General features: G+C 37.7%; 2 protein-coding genes across 15 annotated transcripts in view; one reads left to right on the top strand and one right to left on the bottom strand.

Moving 5' to 3' along the window:
• The window catches only part of LOC135219652 (nucleolar protein dao-5-like), a 126,588-nt gene that overhangs the window by 29,570 nt on the left and 75,636 nt on the right, over positions 1–21,382 (bottom strand). The window lies entirely within an intron of this gene.
• LOC135220053 (uncharacterized) lies at positions 12,185–18,575 on the top strand. Its single transcript, XM_064257383.1, has 5 exons — positions 12,185–12,343; positions 12,899–12,946; positions 15,956–16,006; positions 16,202–16,252; positions 18,541–18,575. The coding sequence occupies exons 1-5, from the start codon at positions 12,250–12,252 to the stop codon at positions 18,573–18,575; spliced, it is 279 nt and encodes a 92-aa protein (XP_064113453.1). The 5' UTR covers positions 12,185–12,249.

The raw sequence follows: 21,382 nt of genomic DNA, 5'->3' as shown, positions 1-21,382 counted from the left end.
TAAAGTTTTCATACATAACTTACCTGGCAGATATATACGATTAGGGCCCCACCCAGCCTCCCCGCAAGGAGACAGGGGGAAGAGAAAATATATGAGTAGAAAACGGGAATGGTTCCTAGTCCTGCCGCCCAGGGCAGGCCGGTAGATCACCTGACCTACCTGTAGCGAGTGGCGCGAAATTTGAATTCTGTCGGGGACGACGGAGTCTTAGCTATGTATATATCTGCCAGGTAAGTATGTATGAAACTTTATTGTATTATAACAATATCATCCTTTAATGTTCGTGTGCTAGAAATGGCAAATCATTGTTGCCAATTTAGTGGACCTTTTACACTTATGCCGATGCCCTTACAAACTGTTTCCATTAATTCTAGTCGTCGCAGTAATGCAATAATAACAATATTTATGTATATGCTACAAATAGATATGCTAATTTCACTTATTTTCACTTGTGTAAGTCTTATAAGCAGTTTGAAGGGTAAACACATTCCAGTTGGCAATAGTGATAAATGTGAAATAAAATGCATGATGAAAGGTTAATTTATAATTAGAAGATATCATTAGTATTGAAAATTCAATATTCTTATTCTAAGTATTCAAAATCTCTTAATCCTACATTAATTTCTTTATGGTGTGAAAACAGACAATGGTCCAGAGAGCAGAGGTGATTGTGTCACACTACGTTGGTAATCCAGCAGTCAAACCTCTTCATATATCCAAAATGTTGATAATAAAGATTTTGTTCATGAAACTTACCTGACAGATATATATATAGCTGTATTCTCCGAGTCCGACAGAATTTCAAAATTCGCTGGCACACGCAGTGGCTGGCCAGGTGGTAGTACCCACCCATTCCCGCCGCTGGGAGGCGGATATCAGGAACTATTCCCATTTTCTATTCATATTTTTTCTGTCGCCGGTCGTTAAACAACAACTGCTTGGGACAAGACCTCCGCCTAGGATTTTGAAACTTCATTAGCCGCTTAAGTATCCTAATTATTCTTTCGATTATTGACTGGGATTTTGTGGCTAGGCATACGCTATCGTAAATTTTTTTCATTGCATTTGATGTCTGAAGCTAGTTAGCCTAGTTTCAGACTTTTGTTGTCTGCATGGGGTAAGGTGAGGCTACCGGAACTTTCGGAGGACACCTCGCTTAGTATATATGACGTTTACATGTTTTTCTTTGCATAAGTTTCAATGTAATTAGTGTAATGTGTGACTGATTACGGAAGAAGTAGGATTCATGTACGCATTTTTAGAGCGGGTTAGAATCAGGAGTTTTCCTCCACAGTAAACAGAAGTTAGAAATAATGAACCTTCTAACCTCCTGTAGATTTTATTTTGCCTAACCCTGTGGATGGCTTACGGGCCTAGAAGAAGTGTCTGCTAGAGGATTACATCAAGTAATCTTAGACTAGAGTGCTCGCTCTCCAATCAGTGTTGTGAAGTGTTGTGCCCCTTGTGTTGTGGAGGGGGCGTTCAGATCGGCCCCATAATGCCTCTAGGCCTGGACCTCTGTCGGACTCCCAAGGAACTCAGGGAGAGGGCATGCGAAGCAGCAAGAGGGTTACGGGGGAGCTCCCCACCCCCCGATCTGGCGCTCCTTCGGCAGAACCTGTTGACGCTTCCCCAGGCTGCTAAAGATCGTGCACGTGCACGAATCTTGAAGGATTGCTTCTCGTCCTCCGAGGCGTCCTCCCGCGCAAGGTGGAGCTCTCGGAAGGACTCGCTGCCCTCTAAGAAGCTTTAGAGAAGAGGACCGCTTCACGTCCTCTCTCTCGGCTCAGGAGGGAACGTTCAGATCGTCCCCATAACGCCTCTAGGCCTAGACCTCTGTCGGACTCCCAGGAACTCAGGGAGAGGGCATGTCAAAAGCCGAAGGAGGGTTACGGGTTTTTCATGCTGATCTGGCTTCCTTTCGGCAGGTCCTGTTGTCGCTTCCCAGGCTGCCGAAGATCTGAGCACGTGCACGAATCTTGAAGGATTGCTTCTGTCCTCCCGAGGCGTCCTCCCCACACAGGGTTGGAGCTCTCGGAAGGACGCGCCTCCTAAAGAAGCTTTAGAGAAGAGGACGCTTCACGTCCTCAATCTCTCGTCACGAGAGGTGAAACAGTAAAAAGAGACCACATTTACCGGCCCTTTTCGAAGAATGCGCTGGCTCTTTTTGCCTAAGGACCATATTAAGGAGCTCATTCATCTTTCCAGAAGAGTGATTTGAGCCCTCCTGCGAGTGAACGCTCGTTTATACATTATTAAGGAGGCTCATCTTCATCTTACCAGAAGATGATTTGAGCCTCCTGCGAGTGAACGCTCGTTTATACATTATTAAGGAGGCTCATTCATCTTGCCAGAAGAGTGATTTGAGCCTCCTGCGAGTGAACGCTCATGAAGTTAGAGCTGTTTCAACCTCGCTAGCATTCCAAAAGAATTTGGTAATCAAGGACATTCTAGATTCCACCTTTTGGAGGAGCAACTCAGTATTCGTCTCCTCTCCTCATGGCGCTCCGTATACGTTATGTAACGTTCGCTTTACTTCGAAAAAGCAAGCTGATAAGTTTGACGTCCGGCAAGCTGCTTTGCACAGTCAAACAACTTATGTCTCTGGTTCGCATAAGAAGGGCAATTTAGAAGTGAGGAGCTTTTGGAGGTGTTCGACGTCCTATAAGTAGAGACATTCTCCAGGACGCTCGGTCAAAGCACTTGCGAGGGTGTCTTTCGGACGCTCGGCGTTCCTTTGCTGAGTGCGTTTCTGGAGATGTTCTTTTGCATTACTAAGACGCAAGTTGTCGCACAGGCGGCCACTGTCTTTGTAAGAAGGTTTGAAGGTCTTTAAGGCCCGTCTTGAAGACGAAAGCCATAAGTCTTCCTTAGTGTTCACACACTTCAGGAGCGGCTTGCGGCTCTCCATGGAGACTCGCATGAGGACGTCCCTTGAAAATATTCAACGTCATACGCAAACGCGGTTCGTCATAACATTGAGATGTTGGCAAGGTCGCTCGCCAGGACGCCTCTTGGCGGGCCTTGCATGCATCAGGGCGCTCAACGAGTTCCTCTCTGAAACGTCGTTCAGAAGACTTGGTGTTCTCTGCTCAGACACGCTCGTAGCTAAGCATGAGGACGCTCAGCAGGACGCTTTCCAGGACGCTAAGCAGGACGCTCGGCAGGACGCTTATGAGGACGCTTTTGTGAACATTCGCCAGGACGCTTCGGTGGAAGCTAGGCAGGACGCTTTGCGAGAGAAAAGACTTTTAGAAGGCGTCTTATTTGCTGTTCAGGACGTTTATTAGGACGCTTGACGCTTTCTAAACGCTCGTCAAGAGGAGGTTTTTTCAGGACTCTCCTCAGGACATTCCTTTACCCAGAAATTTTAAAAAAGGATTCGGAGTTAGCGGAGAGACATACCGAATTTTTTCTTCGATCCCTCTTTCCTCTTCATCGATTTCTCTGAGAATCGGGAGATTTATATACTCGGATTCCGGGTGACTTTCGGTCAGGTTGAAAGGGTTTTCCCCTATTAGCAAAGTGCTAATAGTTTTTGTCAAGTAAGTACGTTTTCCCCATGGTCAAGATACTAAACGTTTTGTCATTTAAGTGGGGGACCCCTCATAAATGGGGTAGTTTCTCATTGACATAGATTTAACGTTTTTATCGTTTAAGCGGATAAACTCATTAACAAATTCCGGAAGAGCTCTCATTCATTTTCAGAGGCTCATCCGGGGAGTAAGAGAAAGACTTGTAGACTAGATCCAGGAAGTCTTATGTCCAATATCATAAGAACATTGAACGTCCTTTTCGATTCCTCGGTTCTCTCTTGATGATCTCTATTCGAATATTACTCCCTTTTCTTGGCAAAGAGTCTTGGCAAAGAGTCAGGAGTTCTTTTAAAAAGTCTCATTCATTAGAACGTGGACAGTCGTTTTCCTTTCTTTCTCTCTTCCTCGTCGAGGAAAGAGGTGTAGTAGAGAATTCGATGTTCAAATTACTACAATACTTACGTAGTTTATCTTTGCGTCTTTTTGCTAACGCATGGGTCAAGTCATATACGCATATCGTATTTACCTCTGCGGATAGAAGCCGAAAGAACTGTTGTTCTAATGTATTTATTTGACACTCCCTTCAACCTTCCAAGAGTTTTCGGAGTAGATAACTATTCAGGTATTGTTACGACAACACCAACTCAGATTCTGTATTTAGCGAATTTTGTTTCGTTTAAATATGCCTGCTTGAGAGTTTCCTTTTGCTCGATAATTTCATACCTATCCTTCGTAAAAGGAGTAGCTGGCAACTCAGGCAGATAGTGCGAGACGATGACAAGGCTGCTGTTACTGTGATCTACGCAGTACCGGCTAGCTCGGTGTCATGCGCGGTTTGTTACCTCTCTCTGCCCCTACAAGTCATGGATTTTAGCCTCGGGTTGAGGAAATTTCTAGTAATCATGAATGAACATGCCTTCCGTTTACTTAGAAAATTTCAACAAGATATCTCTTATACTTGTTCGGTGCGGGTTTACCGCACGGTAACAGAATTCTGTACGAATCTACCGCGCATAGCACTATAATAATGCTCTCCTCTGCTTATGCAAGCGCAGCCTTATTTAGGGAAGGAAGCAGGCTGAGTGAGGGAATGGATGAGTTTGCTGGGGACCATTTCCTCGCTGGAGAAGCTTGTTTTCCCTGAATAAACAGCAATTCAGACCTCTACAATTTTTCCTCCATCGAAGAAATTGGAATAACATCAAAGATCTTGTAATAATTCTAATTTTCTCTCAACGGCTTGAGGATCACCTCGGGTGATAGCGAGAGGGTGCCAGACATCCGAACAGAGGAACAGAGGTTCTGGCACATTGTCTGAAAAGAATTGGAAGCCAAATTGGTCGGCTCTCCAGTTCCTCGAAGGGTGAGTTTGGATCGAGTGGCCCAAATCATCTCGGATAATTTCTCAGCTCTCTCACAGCTCAAGAAGAGAGAATTGGTTATGGGCTTGGGCGACGGAACGTAACGATCCTCAAGAGGTTCGTTAAACTAGTGCACGTCCGTGCGGGTCTTCTCGATCGAAGGCACCAACTACTGACGTCTGAGTAATCCTCACTTAGAAGTATGTCGAAAGTGAGGAGAGACTGAGGGCGTCCTTTCGTTAAGTTTTTCGTAATGTTGAAGACGAAGGAGCTTCCTCTTAAGTTTGTTCCCTTATTACATGATCCTAGAGGATTAGCTTTAGGTCACCAACATGTTGGCCTCTAAGAGGTTGGATTCACAGAGGTCAGGTAATTCATTTAGAATTGTCCAAAGACCCTTCCCCGCCGAGAATCGTGTAATCTAACATCGTCACTTAGTGAAGTTTCTAATATCTCTCCTCTCGGAGTCTGAAGGCGTTCAGACTATCGAGAAGCGATAAGATCTTCAAGATTATGGCAGTCTCTTGGCCAAGGCAAAGCAGTGCTGCCTATTTTTTCAGTGTTCAATCGGTGCGCCGTTTCTGGAGATAGTGAAGGGAAATGACGGGTTCCTCCAACTCGACCTCTGTGAATTTCTTTATGGTTCTATCTTCTCGTATGAAGTATGAGATAATATAGAAGTCCTAACTATTGTAGAATATGCAAATATGTTGTTGACGGCCTCTAGGCTCAGAGATTCGGTTCTGTCAAACAACAAAGCTTCACGATCTTTGAGGTCTGAGGAGATCTTGAAATTCTCTGGATCGCAGGTTCCGGCATGGAACTTAGACGTAGTCTGAGTTTCTGATGCCAAAAGCATTTCGAACCTATCCTTTCTGCGAACTTAATACACGTGACCAGAAAGGCTAACATTCTAACCGCTCTAGCCACGGCAAAGAGGGTTAGGGAGCTTTTAGCCATCATCAGAGGTTTTAGCTTTAAGACATAATCCGGTCTGTCCTCTAAGCCTTCCGTTCTTGATAAGAACGAAAACCTGTCTAACCCTTGACCCGAAGGCTTGGAGACCAAGGGTATGGCACAAATTATTGGGCAAGGGCATTAGAGAGTCCTGTGCCCTGTCGGGTCTCTGAAGTTTTATCTTGATAAAACTATAGAAAGTCGAGGTCAACGGACAATCTGCGGTGTTCCGTAAAAGACCAAGTGGTTTCATGTCCAAGGAACACCCTGGCATTATAGTCAAGGAGTTCTTTTAAGAAGTCTCATTCATTATGTTTGCCATAAAGATTTGAGATTTTTTCTTAATATGAATGCTCAAGAGGTGAGGGCGGCGCGGCCTCGGAAGCATTTCAACAAAGCATGACACTCAGTAACATCCTGAGTGCCACGCTTTAGCGAAGCAACTCTGTGTTCGCTTCACACTCCCGACGGGATGTGAAGACGACATTTGAGATATGTAAGTCGCTAGGACCATACATCCGTAGATATATTATTGGGGGCAGCAAGCAACACGAATCCTATCCTATAGAAAAGGGATAGGTGTGCTTTTACTTTGAAGGGTGGTCGCTTGAGGCGCGTTCCTTTTTCTTTAGCCTAGAAGTTATGGAACTAACTTTGATAGGTTAGGTCAGGTGGTGGTTTTAGCTTCGTTGCCCTCAGAAGTATGGTCATATGGTCTAGTCACATTGTGGTCACGCCCCCGTTGACAGATCATCTAGAGCGCACCAGCATTACAGTCTCTACCTCGCTGGCAACTCTAGTACGCAGAGCAGACTTTGGGTGACAGTAATCACGAAGTCCGGCTATGCTAACAGTGAGGAAACCAAAATGTATATCATCTAACTATTTAGTTTCCCAAAAAATCCTATTCTGTCTCTTCCCACCATCCGAAGGTGGGATTCAGCTATATATATATCTGTCAGGTAAGTTTCATGAACAAAATGTTATTGTTATAATACAATTAAGTTTGTTCAATACTTACCTGGCAGATATATATAATTTAAAGTGCCCACCCACCTCCCCTCAGGAGACAGTGGCACTGATAAAATATGAATAGAAAATGGGAATAGTTCCTGATATCCGCCTCCCAGCGGCGGGAATGGGTACTACCACCTGGCCGCCCACTGCGTGTGCCGCGAATTTTGAAATTCTGTCGGACTTCGGAGAATACAGCTAATATATATCTGCCAGGTAAGTATGAACAAATTTAACTTAATTGTATTATAAACAATAACATATTTGAGTGTTACGATTATAACAATTACATGAATAGCTGATAACATTCACACTACAGCGGTAATCCAGCAGTCAAATGTCTTCACATATCCAAAATGTAAATTATAAAGATGATATGCGAGCATTACAATTATAGTAATTACATGATAAGCTGATAACAATCACATAATGACAGTAATCCAGCAGTCAAACGTCTTCACATATCCAAAATGTAAATAATAAAGATGATAAGTGAGCATTACGACTATAACAGCTACATGAATAGCTGATAATCTGCATGATATGTATTGTGTACATATTTAAGTCACCATTTTCTGCAAGAAAGTTGAGTATGGCAATTCATCTAAAATTGGTATGACAGTCAAGATGTCATGACGGCATAATACAGGGCTAAAAAAAGGTCCTAATTCCAAAAATAATTACTTAATAGACCATTACTATATTATATTGATAAAATAAAAAAATAGCAAAATGTGAAAAATTCATTGTAGTTAGTGTTCACAGCAAAACCGTTGAAATTTGTGTTCAGAATCAGGTTACTTTCAATTAATTATCGAGTACATAATAAATTTATGCAATTCATACCTTATTCTGGTGTTTAACTAATTATTTAGATAGTTATCTACGTAGTGCATTCTTCTTCTTCTTCCTGAAAAATTGCCAGGTTTCGCTGGTCGCAAGCTTGAACACAATCGTCGTTTAAGATTGTTTTGAAAAAAGTGTACCAGCATCTATGGGTACAAGTAGTGTGTGGATTTAGCACAGGAAATGGGAAGTGTGGTTACACAAGTGACTCTGCAAACGTTGAGATGGCGTCAATCTTCTGCATGTAAGATGTTTTAAGTAAAAATTTTGAAAGCGTCATTGAGGTAAGTTTTAGTGCGCATGGCTGGACTTTCATTAACCTCTGTTTAATCAGAAATTATGGCCTTAATTTCTTATTTGGGAGAAACACACTTCGAGAGGGAAGAGTAGAGGTCTTGAGGTGTTTCTTCCACAGGCATTGGCTCATGACTGATGGCTATCTTATGTTACTGGAAGTGCTAAAGTTATTTTTGGAAAGGTGGTCGCGCAACGGTAGAGGTGGTTGCCAGAAGTCCATTTGATCGTTTACCATAATAATTAATTTTTTGTGTTTTTGCCAAGAATATAGAAAAAAAGGAAGTGCATTCCTGAGGGACACTGATTTAGCAGCTGAAAGGATTTATTTAGTGAAAGTGATACTGAAAAGAAAAATGAAGCTTAAGCTAGGTAGTCTATCCGTCATTGAGAAAATATAAGAAAACAAAAAAAGGAGATAACCTAGCCAAAACTGGCCTACCACAAGAAAACAGTGCACAAACAGCAGAGATGCCAGTGGGGAGATAAAACCTCAACCTTGGACCGGTTGAAAAGGTTGGAAATGCATGCATCACAACTTAATCAATTAAAGATCTATATATATATATATATATATAATATATATATATATATATATAATTTATATATATATATATATATATTATATATATACATAATTCATCTGCATGAAGCGTAAGTGCCACCAAAAAAATTTATAAAAATTTGAAATTGTAGCAAGGGCAGTTACGGAGGTACATTATAGCTTAGCCTAACCTTCCCAAACCAGTTATATACAGTATAAAATAGTTGCTCATGCTTCATTGCTTAAGTTTAAGGATATAATGAAACCTGTTTCTTGACTTGTAAGGTAAATGTTAGGATTTGTATCCCCTGTTGAAACATATTTCAATCTGTTTTTAAGTTGGCTGCCACTTACGGAAATAGCACAATGTAACTCCTCTGCACTTTTTTAATCTAACCTAGGACTACTCTGTAATTAATGGATGAAGTGATACAAGAGTCAGATAAAACTCATTGGATGTTAGTGCAAACTTGCAGGTCAAGAAGATGATTTGTGAAAGCAGTGTTGGATGGTAGATATTTGGAGGTGATGGAATATTGATTGGAGATGGTGAATAGAATCGAAAGACTTTGCAGGTTATTAGGGTTAATGGAAACCAAGAAAATGGCACAGGTTAATATTAATATGAGTGTTAAAAGAATGGAAGCAGTAGGTATGTAAAGGTATTTGGTGAATAAAATATTTTGAATGGGTTGGATGAGAGAGACAGGTCACACAATGTGCAAAAGACAGGGAGGAAACTGTGAATTTATGGCAGTCCAGTTTAGAATGTATGAAAGGTGTTTTGGAGTCCAATTTGCTTCTGTGGAAGTGGCATAAGAATTGAAGTGGTTTGATGTGTGGAGAAGTGTTAAAGGAATGGTAAAAGGGTAAATGTAGTGAAAGGATGGATCAAAGTCTTTTGAGAGGGTTTGGTCCTGCGCAAAGAACGAACGATGATAGGTAGATGAAAAGAGTATACAGTTAGTGTGTTAGCAAGAGGGAAAGAAAGAACTTGAAATGGGCTATTAATGGGAAAAAGTTATGGAAAGGAGGCCCCTAATACTGAGCAGTAAGAGTGGCCTGCAATATGAGCCGATGAGTTGTGGACTGTTTGTGGGTGCTTGCAGTGGCTAATGTTTTGGAAATTTCTGCAGAGGACTAGATCTTTTTGTAGTGACTTATTTGTCATATTTTCAGATTGAAAAGAGAGAGGTATAGAACTTCTCAAATGTAAGAGCCATTAGCCTGGAATCTGACATTCCACCTACAGAATGCTCACTACATTGAACTTTTTTGGTAGTTCTCACCAATATTTCAGGCTGGAAGCTTTTATTTGAAAAATTGGATGTTAGTCTCCAAATTAGTGGTGAATGATTTTATGACTGAAATTCCTGGGTGACCAATAGAGTAATGAAGCAGTCTTTATTAACTGGGCCACATTTTAACCTTAAACCCTTTAAACATTAGCCAGTCATGGTACTCTTAACATCCCTGAAATTTAGAGAAATGTTATACATAAGACAACAGTTGATTTAGTGATGTTCTGGATTCTCATAACTTTTGCCGCAATGCTCATAGATCATTGCAGGCTGTCAGAATTGACCTTTTGATGCCTGTGTAATTGGTAAAACCATCACTGTCAGCTCCAGATCAGTCAAGATGGTAGGTAACCATTTCAGTGCAAAAAAAATGACAGGCAGCCAATGTCTTATGGAACACTTTGAAATGTGGAAGGCTATAGCTTGTTTTTTTTCATATAGTTCAAAAGAACTTACAGTGGTACCTCGAGATACGAAATTAATCCGTTCCAAGACGGCCTTCGTATTATGAGTTTTTGTATCTTGGAACACATTTTACATGTAAAATGGCTAATCCGTTCCAAGCCCTCCAAAACACACCCCAAGTAAATTATATTTCCAGGCCTAAAACACATGTTCTAGGGTTACGACGGAAGAAATATGTCTCCAAAAAGGCAAAATACTGTACATACTTGAGTAATATTCAACTGCATGTAATGTTCAACCCCATTTTTTACTGCATATATTAGGACTTTAGCTATGTTAGCGGTGTTGCTACTGTAGCCTAGTCTATGATTCTGACATCTAAACCTAAGAGCTAAAAGCTTAGAATTGCCAATAAAATGTATAAATCTCAGTATATACTCATTTCAAATAAATTATTAATTAATCATTAACTATAATACACAAACAAAGAAAAAACAAACCTTCCAATCGAGGTTGTTTACATTCTTACGAGTATCGAACGAGCGCCAAGCAATCATTTTTCCTAGCACACAGTAAGCCATAAATTGTCATTAATATCTCTCTTCAACTAATGAAACCACCAAACAGTATAATAACCATTAATTTTTATTCTTTATTCTATCTTTACCTAGTGGAGATACTGAGTTACTGACAGCTGTAATGAAACATACGTAATACGTAACGTAATAAATAAAACAGAAGAAGAATTCTAAAAAATACCTATTGTTTGGCAGACTGATTATTTGACTATTTTCGATATCTAATTCACAATTTTTTTATTACATGTATTGCATGTACTCATTTCAAATAATTATTTAAGTAGCCATTGAACTATAATAAACGCAAACAAAACAAAAAAGCTTACCAAACGTCTGTTTACATCCAGCACTTACTAGTATTGAACGATCGCCAAGCAATCACTTTTACACAGTAAGCCATAAATTTTCATTATCTCTCTTCAACTACTGAACTACCAAACAGTATGATAACCATTCATTTCTATTCTTTAATTCTATCTTTACCTAATGTTTTTTTTTTTATTAAATGTATTACATGAATAAGTTTTTCAATTTACAGCAACTTTTTACCAATAGAATACTTAAAGCACAAGGGTAGATGCTGACCAATAGGAGAGCAGGACCTTATGGGGTGAACTAGCATCAGGAACCAATGGGAGAGCGGGAGGATGGTGGCGAGTTTACTCAGTTGGCGGCGCGGGAGTTTTAAAATTGTTCTCAGTGGTCCGGGCGAATCTCGGGACTTTACAGCAACAACCTTTCGTATCTTGAAAACTTTTCGTATGTAGAGCAGTAAAATTTTTCGCATTGGCTTTCGTATCTCAAGTTTTTCGTAAGTAGAGCCTTTCGTATCTCGAGGTACTACTGTATTTCCATTTACTGCCAGGTGTTGTGATTTACATTATTATCCAGAATATGAACCTTATTCATATGGAACAAGCTCACAGGCGCCTTTGGGTTGAAAGTCAAATTTCCAAAGATTATGCTGTTCACTTGAAAGAAGTAACAGGGAATGCAGAAAGAAGTGATCAGTTATTGAAATAGAAATAGAAAAAATAAATGAAGAAATTAATTAATAAACTAATAGATTTAAATGTAAGTATTGCTAAAATACCAAGAGAATTCTTTTAGGATAGTACTACCACTAATGCATTGCATCTTCATTGAACTTTTGAGGTTCCAATTGTACATCATCAGGGAAACTGTTCCATAGTCCAAAGGATTTCCTGTGAGGGTTAAAGGACTGTGGAACAGTCTCCTTGAGGATGTTGTAATACTTGATTGAATGAAAAGTAGACCAATCCTGAATTTGTTTACTTATGTAAGGGTTTGTGGAATGGGAATCTAAATTTTATAACGACATGCCTTGGGTTTAAAGTTTTTAATAAAGTTCATTATGAATCTGCCAGTCATTGCTTTATTTCATATACAGAAATGATGACTCCAACTCGTAAGAGTGGACGGCAGCCGAAGCCCTCTGCCAAACTGAAGGAATACCTGTATGAAAATGAAATTGAAAAAGTAAAAGGTAAGCTTAACTATAGTTTTACTTCAAAATTTTTATCACTTTGAGTAATTTCTATGTTCAAAATCTTTTTATCTACCTTGTTGTTTGGGAGAGAACAGTCACGGTATTGTTAAGGCTTCCAAACAGTATGGTGTTGAATCAAGAGAGACCAGAAACTTCACAAGTGATAATCATAGCTGTTACCTCACTGGCACAGTAATGTATACTACATCAGTTTTTAATGTTTTGAATTGCTACTTTGCTTCTCTTAGAAGAAATAGTTCAAGTAGTAAATGACAGGTGTTCTTACTATGGATCATCACAATCATTTGAATGAATTATATTTTCAGTTACCTAATGTTGAGTTTTTATGTCCTCTATAGATCCATTTCTGTATTCCTTTTGTATTCATTAGTTTATTTTATATATTATTTATGAAGCACGGTATGCAAGGCTGTGTTTCAGTGCCTCACATATTAAGTTAACTGTATTGATTTTTACTTGTGAAGTCATTTGAACTTGAAATTGGTTCATGGATTTTTGTAAGTTTTCATTAAATTACATTGAACTTTTCAGAAAGTACACCTCGAACATCAGAGAAAAAAGCTCCACAGGTCATAAAAGGTATGTCTTTGATGAGGGGGAATATTATTTTAAATGTATCATTAGTTAAAGTATTTGAAATTACTCTGAAGACAAAATTTGTCATATTTAGTTGTTATTTTGCAGGGACTATGTGATAATAGCTGTCCAAGAAATTTAACCTTAGAAGAAGAGCTCAATTCTCTCTGACTTATGTATAGATGTTCCAGTGGGGGAGGGGAGTTAGGCCATCAGTGCACCTCATGCTGTACACTGTAGGCATTACTTAAGATTCTCTGCAGTATCATGTTAGCCTCTACCTGCAACCCCTTTCATTCTTTTCACTGTACCTCCATTCATATTATTTCTTCCATCTTACTTTCCATCCTCTCTTAACAATTCTTTCATAGTGCATCTGTAAGGTGTTCATCATGTGACACCTTTAAAACCTTCTGTCTCCCAATTTTCCTTTCAGCACTAAATGACATCCTAGGTCCCAGCACTTGGCCTGTGGCTCAAATTTCATATTTCAATTATATATGCAGAACTTGGCCTTTAGCTTAAATTTTACATTCCAATTATATAAACAGTAATACCCTGAACTTACATGAGGTTAGGTTCCAGACCTCCTCGCGTAAGGGGAAGTTTCGCGTAAGTTTGGCACGGTCTCTAAAAATGCAAATGCCTACTTCTAGAGTTTGAACATTAAATATGACCCTAATCATGCTCCCTAGGTATTAAGCTAACTTTTAAATGAAATTAAAGTTACTGTAATTTGATTTAAAAATAGTTTTAATACATTACCCTTAAAAAAGAAATAACTAGTTTGCATAAAAATAGTTACAGGAACTACTATGTACATATGTATCCATTTTCGTATGTATACTAACGTTACCCCTAATTCATGGGATGCCATTTTCTTTTTCCCTCAGAGTAAAAGAAGTTTTCTTTGCGTCACTAGGTAAACTTCATAAGTCTTTCATAACAAAGATAGGTACACAATTCAATGAAATAAAGATGATGTGTACTATATCCATATGTAATGTTTGCAGAGTGTGATCAATTTAAAATCATGTGCTAGTGTGAGTGCTAACTATGAGAAAGAGAGAGAGAAATACGTAGGTCATGTGAGGTAAAACTCTGGAGGGGTATCATCTTTAAAAAGTGCGAATGGGATCACATCTTCTAAAAGTACATTAACTGTATGTGCTGTATTACGTAACATAGTACATGCAGATTGTACCAGTACTTTTCTCCGAGGTTAAGATAGTAATTTTCACAGAACAACAGCTCTTTTATGTATATGTTTTACTAGTTGATCATGAAGGTCTTATGTAGTGACAATGTCTCTGGTTTGGTTTACTAGTTGATCATGAAGATCTTATATAGTGACAAACACTGTGAATTACGTACTGCCTTTGTTTATATTTTTCAAAAATATAGATAGCATACACAGAATCTCCATACTGATTTTACACTTAAAAGCATGAAACTTAAAGTAAAGTAGTACTAGTAAGTACTTCAGAAATTAAAGTTTCTAAAGGGATATCATTTCTGAAAAGTGCAGTAACTTTGTGAATGGGCGTTGCATCTTATAGAAGTACATATATGCACTAACTGTAGGTTGCTGTAGTTACCTTTGTATCTATTTATGCATGTACAAAAATAAAAGTAATAAATTTTTAATAAAGATTTTATACAGAAAGGCTTTAAAACTTAAAATTTACATAATAGATTAAACATAACACTTTTGCAGTGTTTCTGGAGGATTCGCAAATGTTCCTGCTATTGTTAAGAACTCCTGTATGGTAATTAGTTAGGTTCCAATGAAAAGTTCGCACTATTGTGAATTCACGCAACTCAAATCGCATAAGTTCAGGGTATTACTGTATCATCGTAAATGGATGAAGACATCCCCCTATGTTTATATTCATATATTCAGTTGTCTATGGTGTTGTTGGTTTAGGTTTTGGAATGGTAATGTTAAAGAAGAGGGACTTCTTAGGTGTCCCTCTTCTTTAGCATTATGTACCTTGTTCCAACTTTGTCATTTAAGAGCCTGCCCAAATGAGGCCCTTGAAATTCAAGGAAGATTTCTTAGTGGTCTTGTTATAATAATGATAATGTCTTAATCAAACAAAAAGTACACATATGACAAATCAGTGGTCCAGCAGGTTTACCACACCCACCACCATCAAACATTTCATTTCAGTTACGATGAATGCATGTTTATGATGGTTGTCTCTGATGTTGGTGAAAGTAACTGGCCAATAGCGTGACTTAACAAAAGTCACATGGCAATAAACATGCACAAACATCATGCCTTTAAATTGATTACAAAGTTTGAAAAGCCATGATCATGTATTAGGAGCCAGTAGTAAATGCCACCATCATGCCATATGGAAGATGGCAATTAACAAAGCACGCAAACCCTGCACTGTAGGCATTACTTAAGGTTATTTGCAGCATGCCTCCAGCCCCTAGCTGCAACCCCTTTCGTTCGTTTTACTGTACCTCCTTTTATATTCTTTTCAGCCATCTTACTTACCAACCTCTTCAAACACTATTCAAAGTGCAACTGGAAAGGAGGTTAGACCTTTCATACTTTTCTGTCTAATTCCATTTCAGTGCTGAATGACCTCATAGGTCAGTGTGTGGCCATTGAATTCTATAAATAATCAACTCGGCTCAACTCGTTTTGACATGAGTGTCACCATAGGACTTCTTGTGTTACATTCATTGAATAGTACAGGTTTGAACAATCCTGTAGCAAATATTCAGGTGATTTTCATATTGAGGTGGCATGAAGTTTTTCTATGCTAATTAAATTATAGGTTTGGAAAGTGTTTTAGCAGATATATGTATGTGATTTTCACTATGAGTTGGCATGCTGCCCTTAGATGTTTTGCTGTATTGTTGGTGTCAACACATACCTAAAGCAATTTTTACTTGTAAAGACTGGTACATTGTTACGTATAGGCATGAGAGGATATTTATTGAAAAGTGTTAATTTGAATTACTATATTGTAACTCACAATTTCTTTTTATCAGGTCCAGTTTCTAAGGAGGCCCCCAAAAAGAAGGAATTTCAACAAACAAAAAGTAAAATTTTATGCATATTACAGTATTAGTTTTTCAGTAGTAATTACTCATGTTAGCCTAGCTATAAAATGTGTGAATAAAATGAGCTATAATTTCTGTGGAATGGTAAAATGAGCTTTAATTTGTGTAGAATGGTGAAGGGAAACTAGCTTTACATTAAATTATGTTTATTAACTCTGGATTTCTTTTTAGCAGGTCCAGTTGCTAAGGAAGCTCCCAAAAAGAAGGAATCACCTCCAACAAAAAGTAAGAGGTTTTAAAAATTATTATCTATTCCAGTAATAACTCAGAGTTAACTAATTTATCCAGTGTTGTCTTTTGACATGTCGAAATGTGGGAACTAAATGAGCTTTTATTCATCTGAAGTGTTTAAAGAGAATGCGCCTATGCTGAGCAGTTATTACTGACTAAATTCAGGAAGGTGCAAAGGTATTTTGCACAAATGCAAGAGTGTTGTATGTAAATGAAAACAAACTTAATATTTTACATGTATGTAGTTGATGTGAGGGAAGTGATGAATTCTGGCTGTAAACAAGTGAAGCATTGATTGTTTTGGATGGGAACCCTATCATGAAGGAGAGTACTTTTGTCTCAAGTGATACTCACATTTCACTAATACTTGGTTCTGGTTGTTGCAGTAAGGAGAGTAAGTAGTGCCCAGCCTTTTCCACCTCGGTTCATTCTTTCGTCTCGAGAATTGTTTGGTTGCCTATTTTGTATGATGCAAGAATGGTCATCAGTGGAAGTAAATGTAATAATTAAATTTGCCAGACTTGAATGTCTACATTTTTATTTATCTTTATTTTGAATGCTTAATAACAGGAATTCATCCAATTGGAAATGTCTCCTCATTTTTTATTTATACTTTTGTTAAATGTTTATGTACTGTACTTATATTTATTGTGTTTACACTTAGTGAGTATACAGCCATCATGTTTTTTTTCCTTTTTGTTTGACTATATGGTTATATTTTTTATCATTACCAATGTTTTTACTCTAGTTTTTTTTATTGTGTCAGATGGCTGATAAGGTTCTCTCCATTCTCATATATGCATCTTGTACACACCTTGATTGAATTCCCATTTAGTTGAAATAGTTAACTGTGAAACAGTTATCTATTTACTTTCTACTGAATCCATGCACTAAATGATCAAAGTAGGTCCCAGTGGTTGGGCTTGTCCCTAAATTTCATAATCCATCCATCCATAACAAATAATAATACTTAATAATAACAACAACAACAATAATAATAATATAATAATAATTTGATTACTTTTCTACCACTTCTTAATATGCTGCTTCTCTATTTGTTAATCCTCTACCCCTAAAGTCAGGCACTCAAACCTTCTCATTCTTTGGTGTGTTAATCCATTTACTAGCCGCTGAAGTGTTTTACATCTACTTCCTCCCAAACATGTTTCATTTTGTGGTCACAATCCACTTTGTAAAAAATATCATGTCTAAAGCACACAGTGTGTAAATTGGTCTACAAATGGATATTCTGGATGGTTGGGCAATATCTTTCGTTTTATATTGACTTTTGTTACTTGTTTCTTATTGCCTTCTCATTGTAACCCTCCCTTAGTAATTATTACGGAATCATCCTCTTCCATATCTTCATGAGGATTTCTTGTACATACTCAGCATAATAATGAGCATCCCTTGTGCTTTGCCTACAGCATTTGTATTGCCACTTTAGTGGCTGAACCCTTTTTTTGTGATGCTTACCACAACACTGTAATTTTGTTTTATTTTGGATTGATTTTTAGTCTTATCAATTAAAACTCAATATTGAGACATTTTTTTAAGACCCTTGCCTTTGATTTTACTGTAGTGTCTGGTCATTTGACCTGTCCTTTGTTGCATCTAGAAGCATCCTATTTTGCACCTATGTTGAGTTTCCTCCATTACCATTGTAAACTGCTGATGGTTACTGAAATTTATCTTATGTTCGTATGTCATGCTTGCCACCTTTTATGATATCCTTCATAACCTTTACTTAAACTAATGTTGTCGTTAGGTCGGCCAAATCAAGAACGAGTGAGCTCCAGCTCGCTTAAAAGGTTGCTTCTCATAATACACTTGCTTAGTGGAAGGATGGTCATCAATTTTTCTTCACTCACTAGTTCCTACCAGTACAATCAATTCAGATTATGGTTGTAGTTACATCTTCAGAGGTGCCTAGGATATTCGCCATTATAAATCACCAGCACTGGAAGTTTGTCAACTTCACTATTTTTTATAATTTTCTGTTGTCTTTGCCAATGTTTTTTCCTGTGCTGTTATAATTCAGTTGTATTTTTGAAATGCTTTCATAATTTTCTTGCTGGTATTTCATTAGCCACTGATTGCTGTAAATATATGCATCTGTTATGTGCGAAGTTATGTCAGATTGACAACCTGTAATGCAAGTCTTGCTGTCTGCACTTGGCATAATAGGTTGTTGTATAGTCTTATTTTTTTTATTTATATTTGCAGTGTTCTTTTCACTTTACCTGGAGTCTGATAAGTTAACCTGTTTTTTCTTTCGTTAGCCACTGGACCACGTATGATAGAGAAGAAAAAATAGATACCATACTTTTCATGTTAAAAAGGGTGATTATATTTGTCATTTCTCGTATTTACCTCCCTAGACAATGGAATGAAAAAGTAGTGCATGCAATCACTTGTTTTTAAACTAAATATTTTTACGCCCTTTCCTGTAGTGGTGGTTAGGTAGAAACCAATTTGCTTGATCTTGGTCTTTATTGTTGTTATAAACTATATCCATCATTTTGTTCTGATGTCTCATATCAGGAAGTGTAACTGCCTAGGTTTTGATTTTTGCCAATAGATGGCCGGAGGAAGGCAGGCAATATGGGTTGGAAAGAAAATTGCCAGTCATAATCTTCAGAAAATACCTCACAACTAAGGAGTGAGTCTCCATTTAAAGAAAGTCTGTATTTTGGTTTTGAAAAATGTGCAGTTTTTAAAGTTAAGCTGCAGTTTTCATAGATATGTGAACCCAAAGGCTTTAATCATGGTTCTACCTCCAGCCACCTCTGCTTTTGTCTCTGATCGAACGTAAAAGTGAGTGCAAATAGTCAGGTGAGTTGGTTGACTCCACACCTCCACTCACCTGCTACTGGTTAACTACCTTGTTACCAAAATATATCTGTTGAACTGGCCTGTGTTTAAGGTTCCACATTATAGACTTCAGGTCAATGATATCCATGGAAAGTACAGTCCATCTAGAATAGTAGTTCAAAAAATATTGAGGAATGGGCTAATTTGCAGATCAGTTGTGCAGTCATTAGTAAGAGCAATATTGTAAACTGAGAATGCTAAAGATTTTTACATTGATGGTTCTTCTTGAGCCTTGACCATTTGCTGATAAGTAGTAGCTACTTGAAGTCCTAACTATAGTTGATTCACCTAAAGTGGATTCTTATGCCTACAAAGATGTTTGTTTGGCGGCCTCTGATTGGCTGGTACCGGGAGGTAGGCTGCTCGCTCATTCATCATATTTTCGTTTTTGTAGCATAGAAAACTAGCAACATGTTTATTTCTTCATTAACGTTTTGCAAAAGATAGGAAAGTTTTTTGGTCATACCAAAGGATTTAGTATGAATTTTACAACTAAATCATCTTTTCCTGACATCAGTTAGATAAACAAAACACAAAGGAATTACGAGTAAAAGTGAAGAGAGAAACATTTCATTTTTTGTACCTGTTTTTATTTATCATCGGATTTTGAATAATTTATGCTATCAAGATGAAATAATATTTGTATTTTCATAAAATAGAATCACCCTGAATACGCTGATGCTTTTAGATTTTAGGTGCGTGTAATATGTGAAAAGAAAATGAAGAATATGTCTTAAAATGTTGCATCCGTACTTAACTCAACCTGAAAGGATATCAATCTTTCTTAATTCTTTGTCGTTTATTATTTCAAAGAGATTATTATTATTTCATATCACTCAAATAAGTGTCTGATATCTCTTTCATTTGAAAATATATTCATCATATAATAAAATTAGAAACAATATTCTGAAACAACGTGATTAAAGCTTAGGCTGAGTTGAAGAGTGTGAAGTCGTCTGTCCATAGAGTTCAACTTTGCTGGACTGAATTCCCGCGGCTGCCTAGTCTGAGCTAACGATACTAGATGCCTCTATCTGATTACTATTTTTTTTTCCTTATCAGATATGCCCAGACATACTAATATGTCATAATGGGAATTCTGTGTATTTAATTACAGAATATGTAATGATATAACATGGAAAATATTGTCGAAACTGCAACCTCTTATATCGCTAATTGGCAATTCAAATCTCTTGCTGAGACAACAAACGCAACGATGCCTTGCAGATCTCATTTTCTCAGCAGTACCATCAAACTTGAATCATTTATGGATGCAACATAATAAGACATATTTTCATTTTCTCTTCACATATTACACTCATCCAAAATCTGAAACACCAGCTTATCAGAGTGAATTTGTTGTATGAAAACACAAGTTTTATTTTATCTTGATCGCGTTACTGATGCAAAATCTGATGATAAGTAAAAACAGGTAAAAAAAGAATTAAATGCTTCTCTCTTCACTTTTACTCGTAATTCCTCTTCACGTTTTACTCGTAATTCCTTCCTTTGTGTTTTATCTTAACTGATTTCAGGAAAAACTGGCTTAATTCAGTAGTAATTAATTATACCAAATCCTATGGTATGACCAAAACTTTCCTATCTTGAGCAAAGTGTGAGATGATTGAAGAAATATAAACATATTGCTAGTTCTAAGCCACAGACAAAAATAATGAGACACTGAGCGAGCGGCCTACCTCCCGGTACCAGCCAATCAGAGGCCGCCAAACAAACATCTCGTAGGCACAAGAATCTACCTTAAATGAATTGACTATAGTAATATGTTCTATTGAGAATGAATAATTACTTTTTCTGTGTTATTGATATTTGTGTTAGTTTTCATGGACCTTGCAAAATATCTTCAGAGTTCTGTTTTTTATCTAAATCAGCTGCCAACAAATAATTTTATAGTGCCCATAAGAGGCCATCATTACCTCCAGATACCTGATGTTTCCAGTTAGATGCATTCCACACAAGATTCTGCACTCTTTAATAAACAAAAAATCTAAAGTTAGCTCTTGTAAAGTGGGACTATCCTGAGAATGATTAAATAGCTAACTTATTGTTCCCTGCAATACGTAACGTTGAAGCTCTAAACTTAATATACTGAGACCAAAATCACAAAGATACAGTCGCCCTACAAAAAATTGAGAGCACAATGGAACTATCACTAAAATTGTATAAAAAGTGGTGTTCTTTGAAAGCAACAATAAGGCTGAATATTCATAAAAGTTACTTGAAAAACGGAAG

Source organism: Macrobrachium nipponense, chromosome 1 (assembly GCF_015104395.2).
Source record: "Macrobrachium nipponense isolate FS-2020 chromosome 1, ASM1510439v2, whole genome shotgun sequence".
Lineage (NCBI taxonomy): Eukaryota > Metazoa > Arthropoda > Malacostraca > Decapoda > Palaemonidae > Macrobrachium > Macrobrachium nipponense.
Note: the sequence above shows the minus strand (reverse complement) of the source record. Positions and strands in the feature narration are given on the sequence as shown.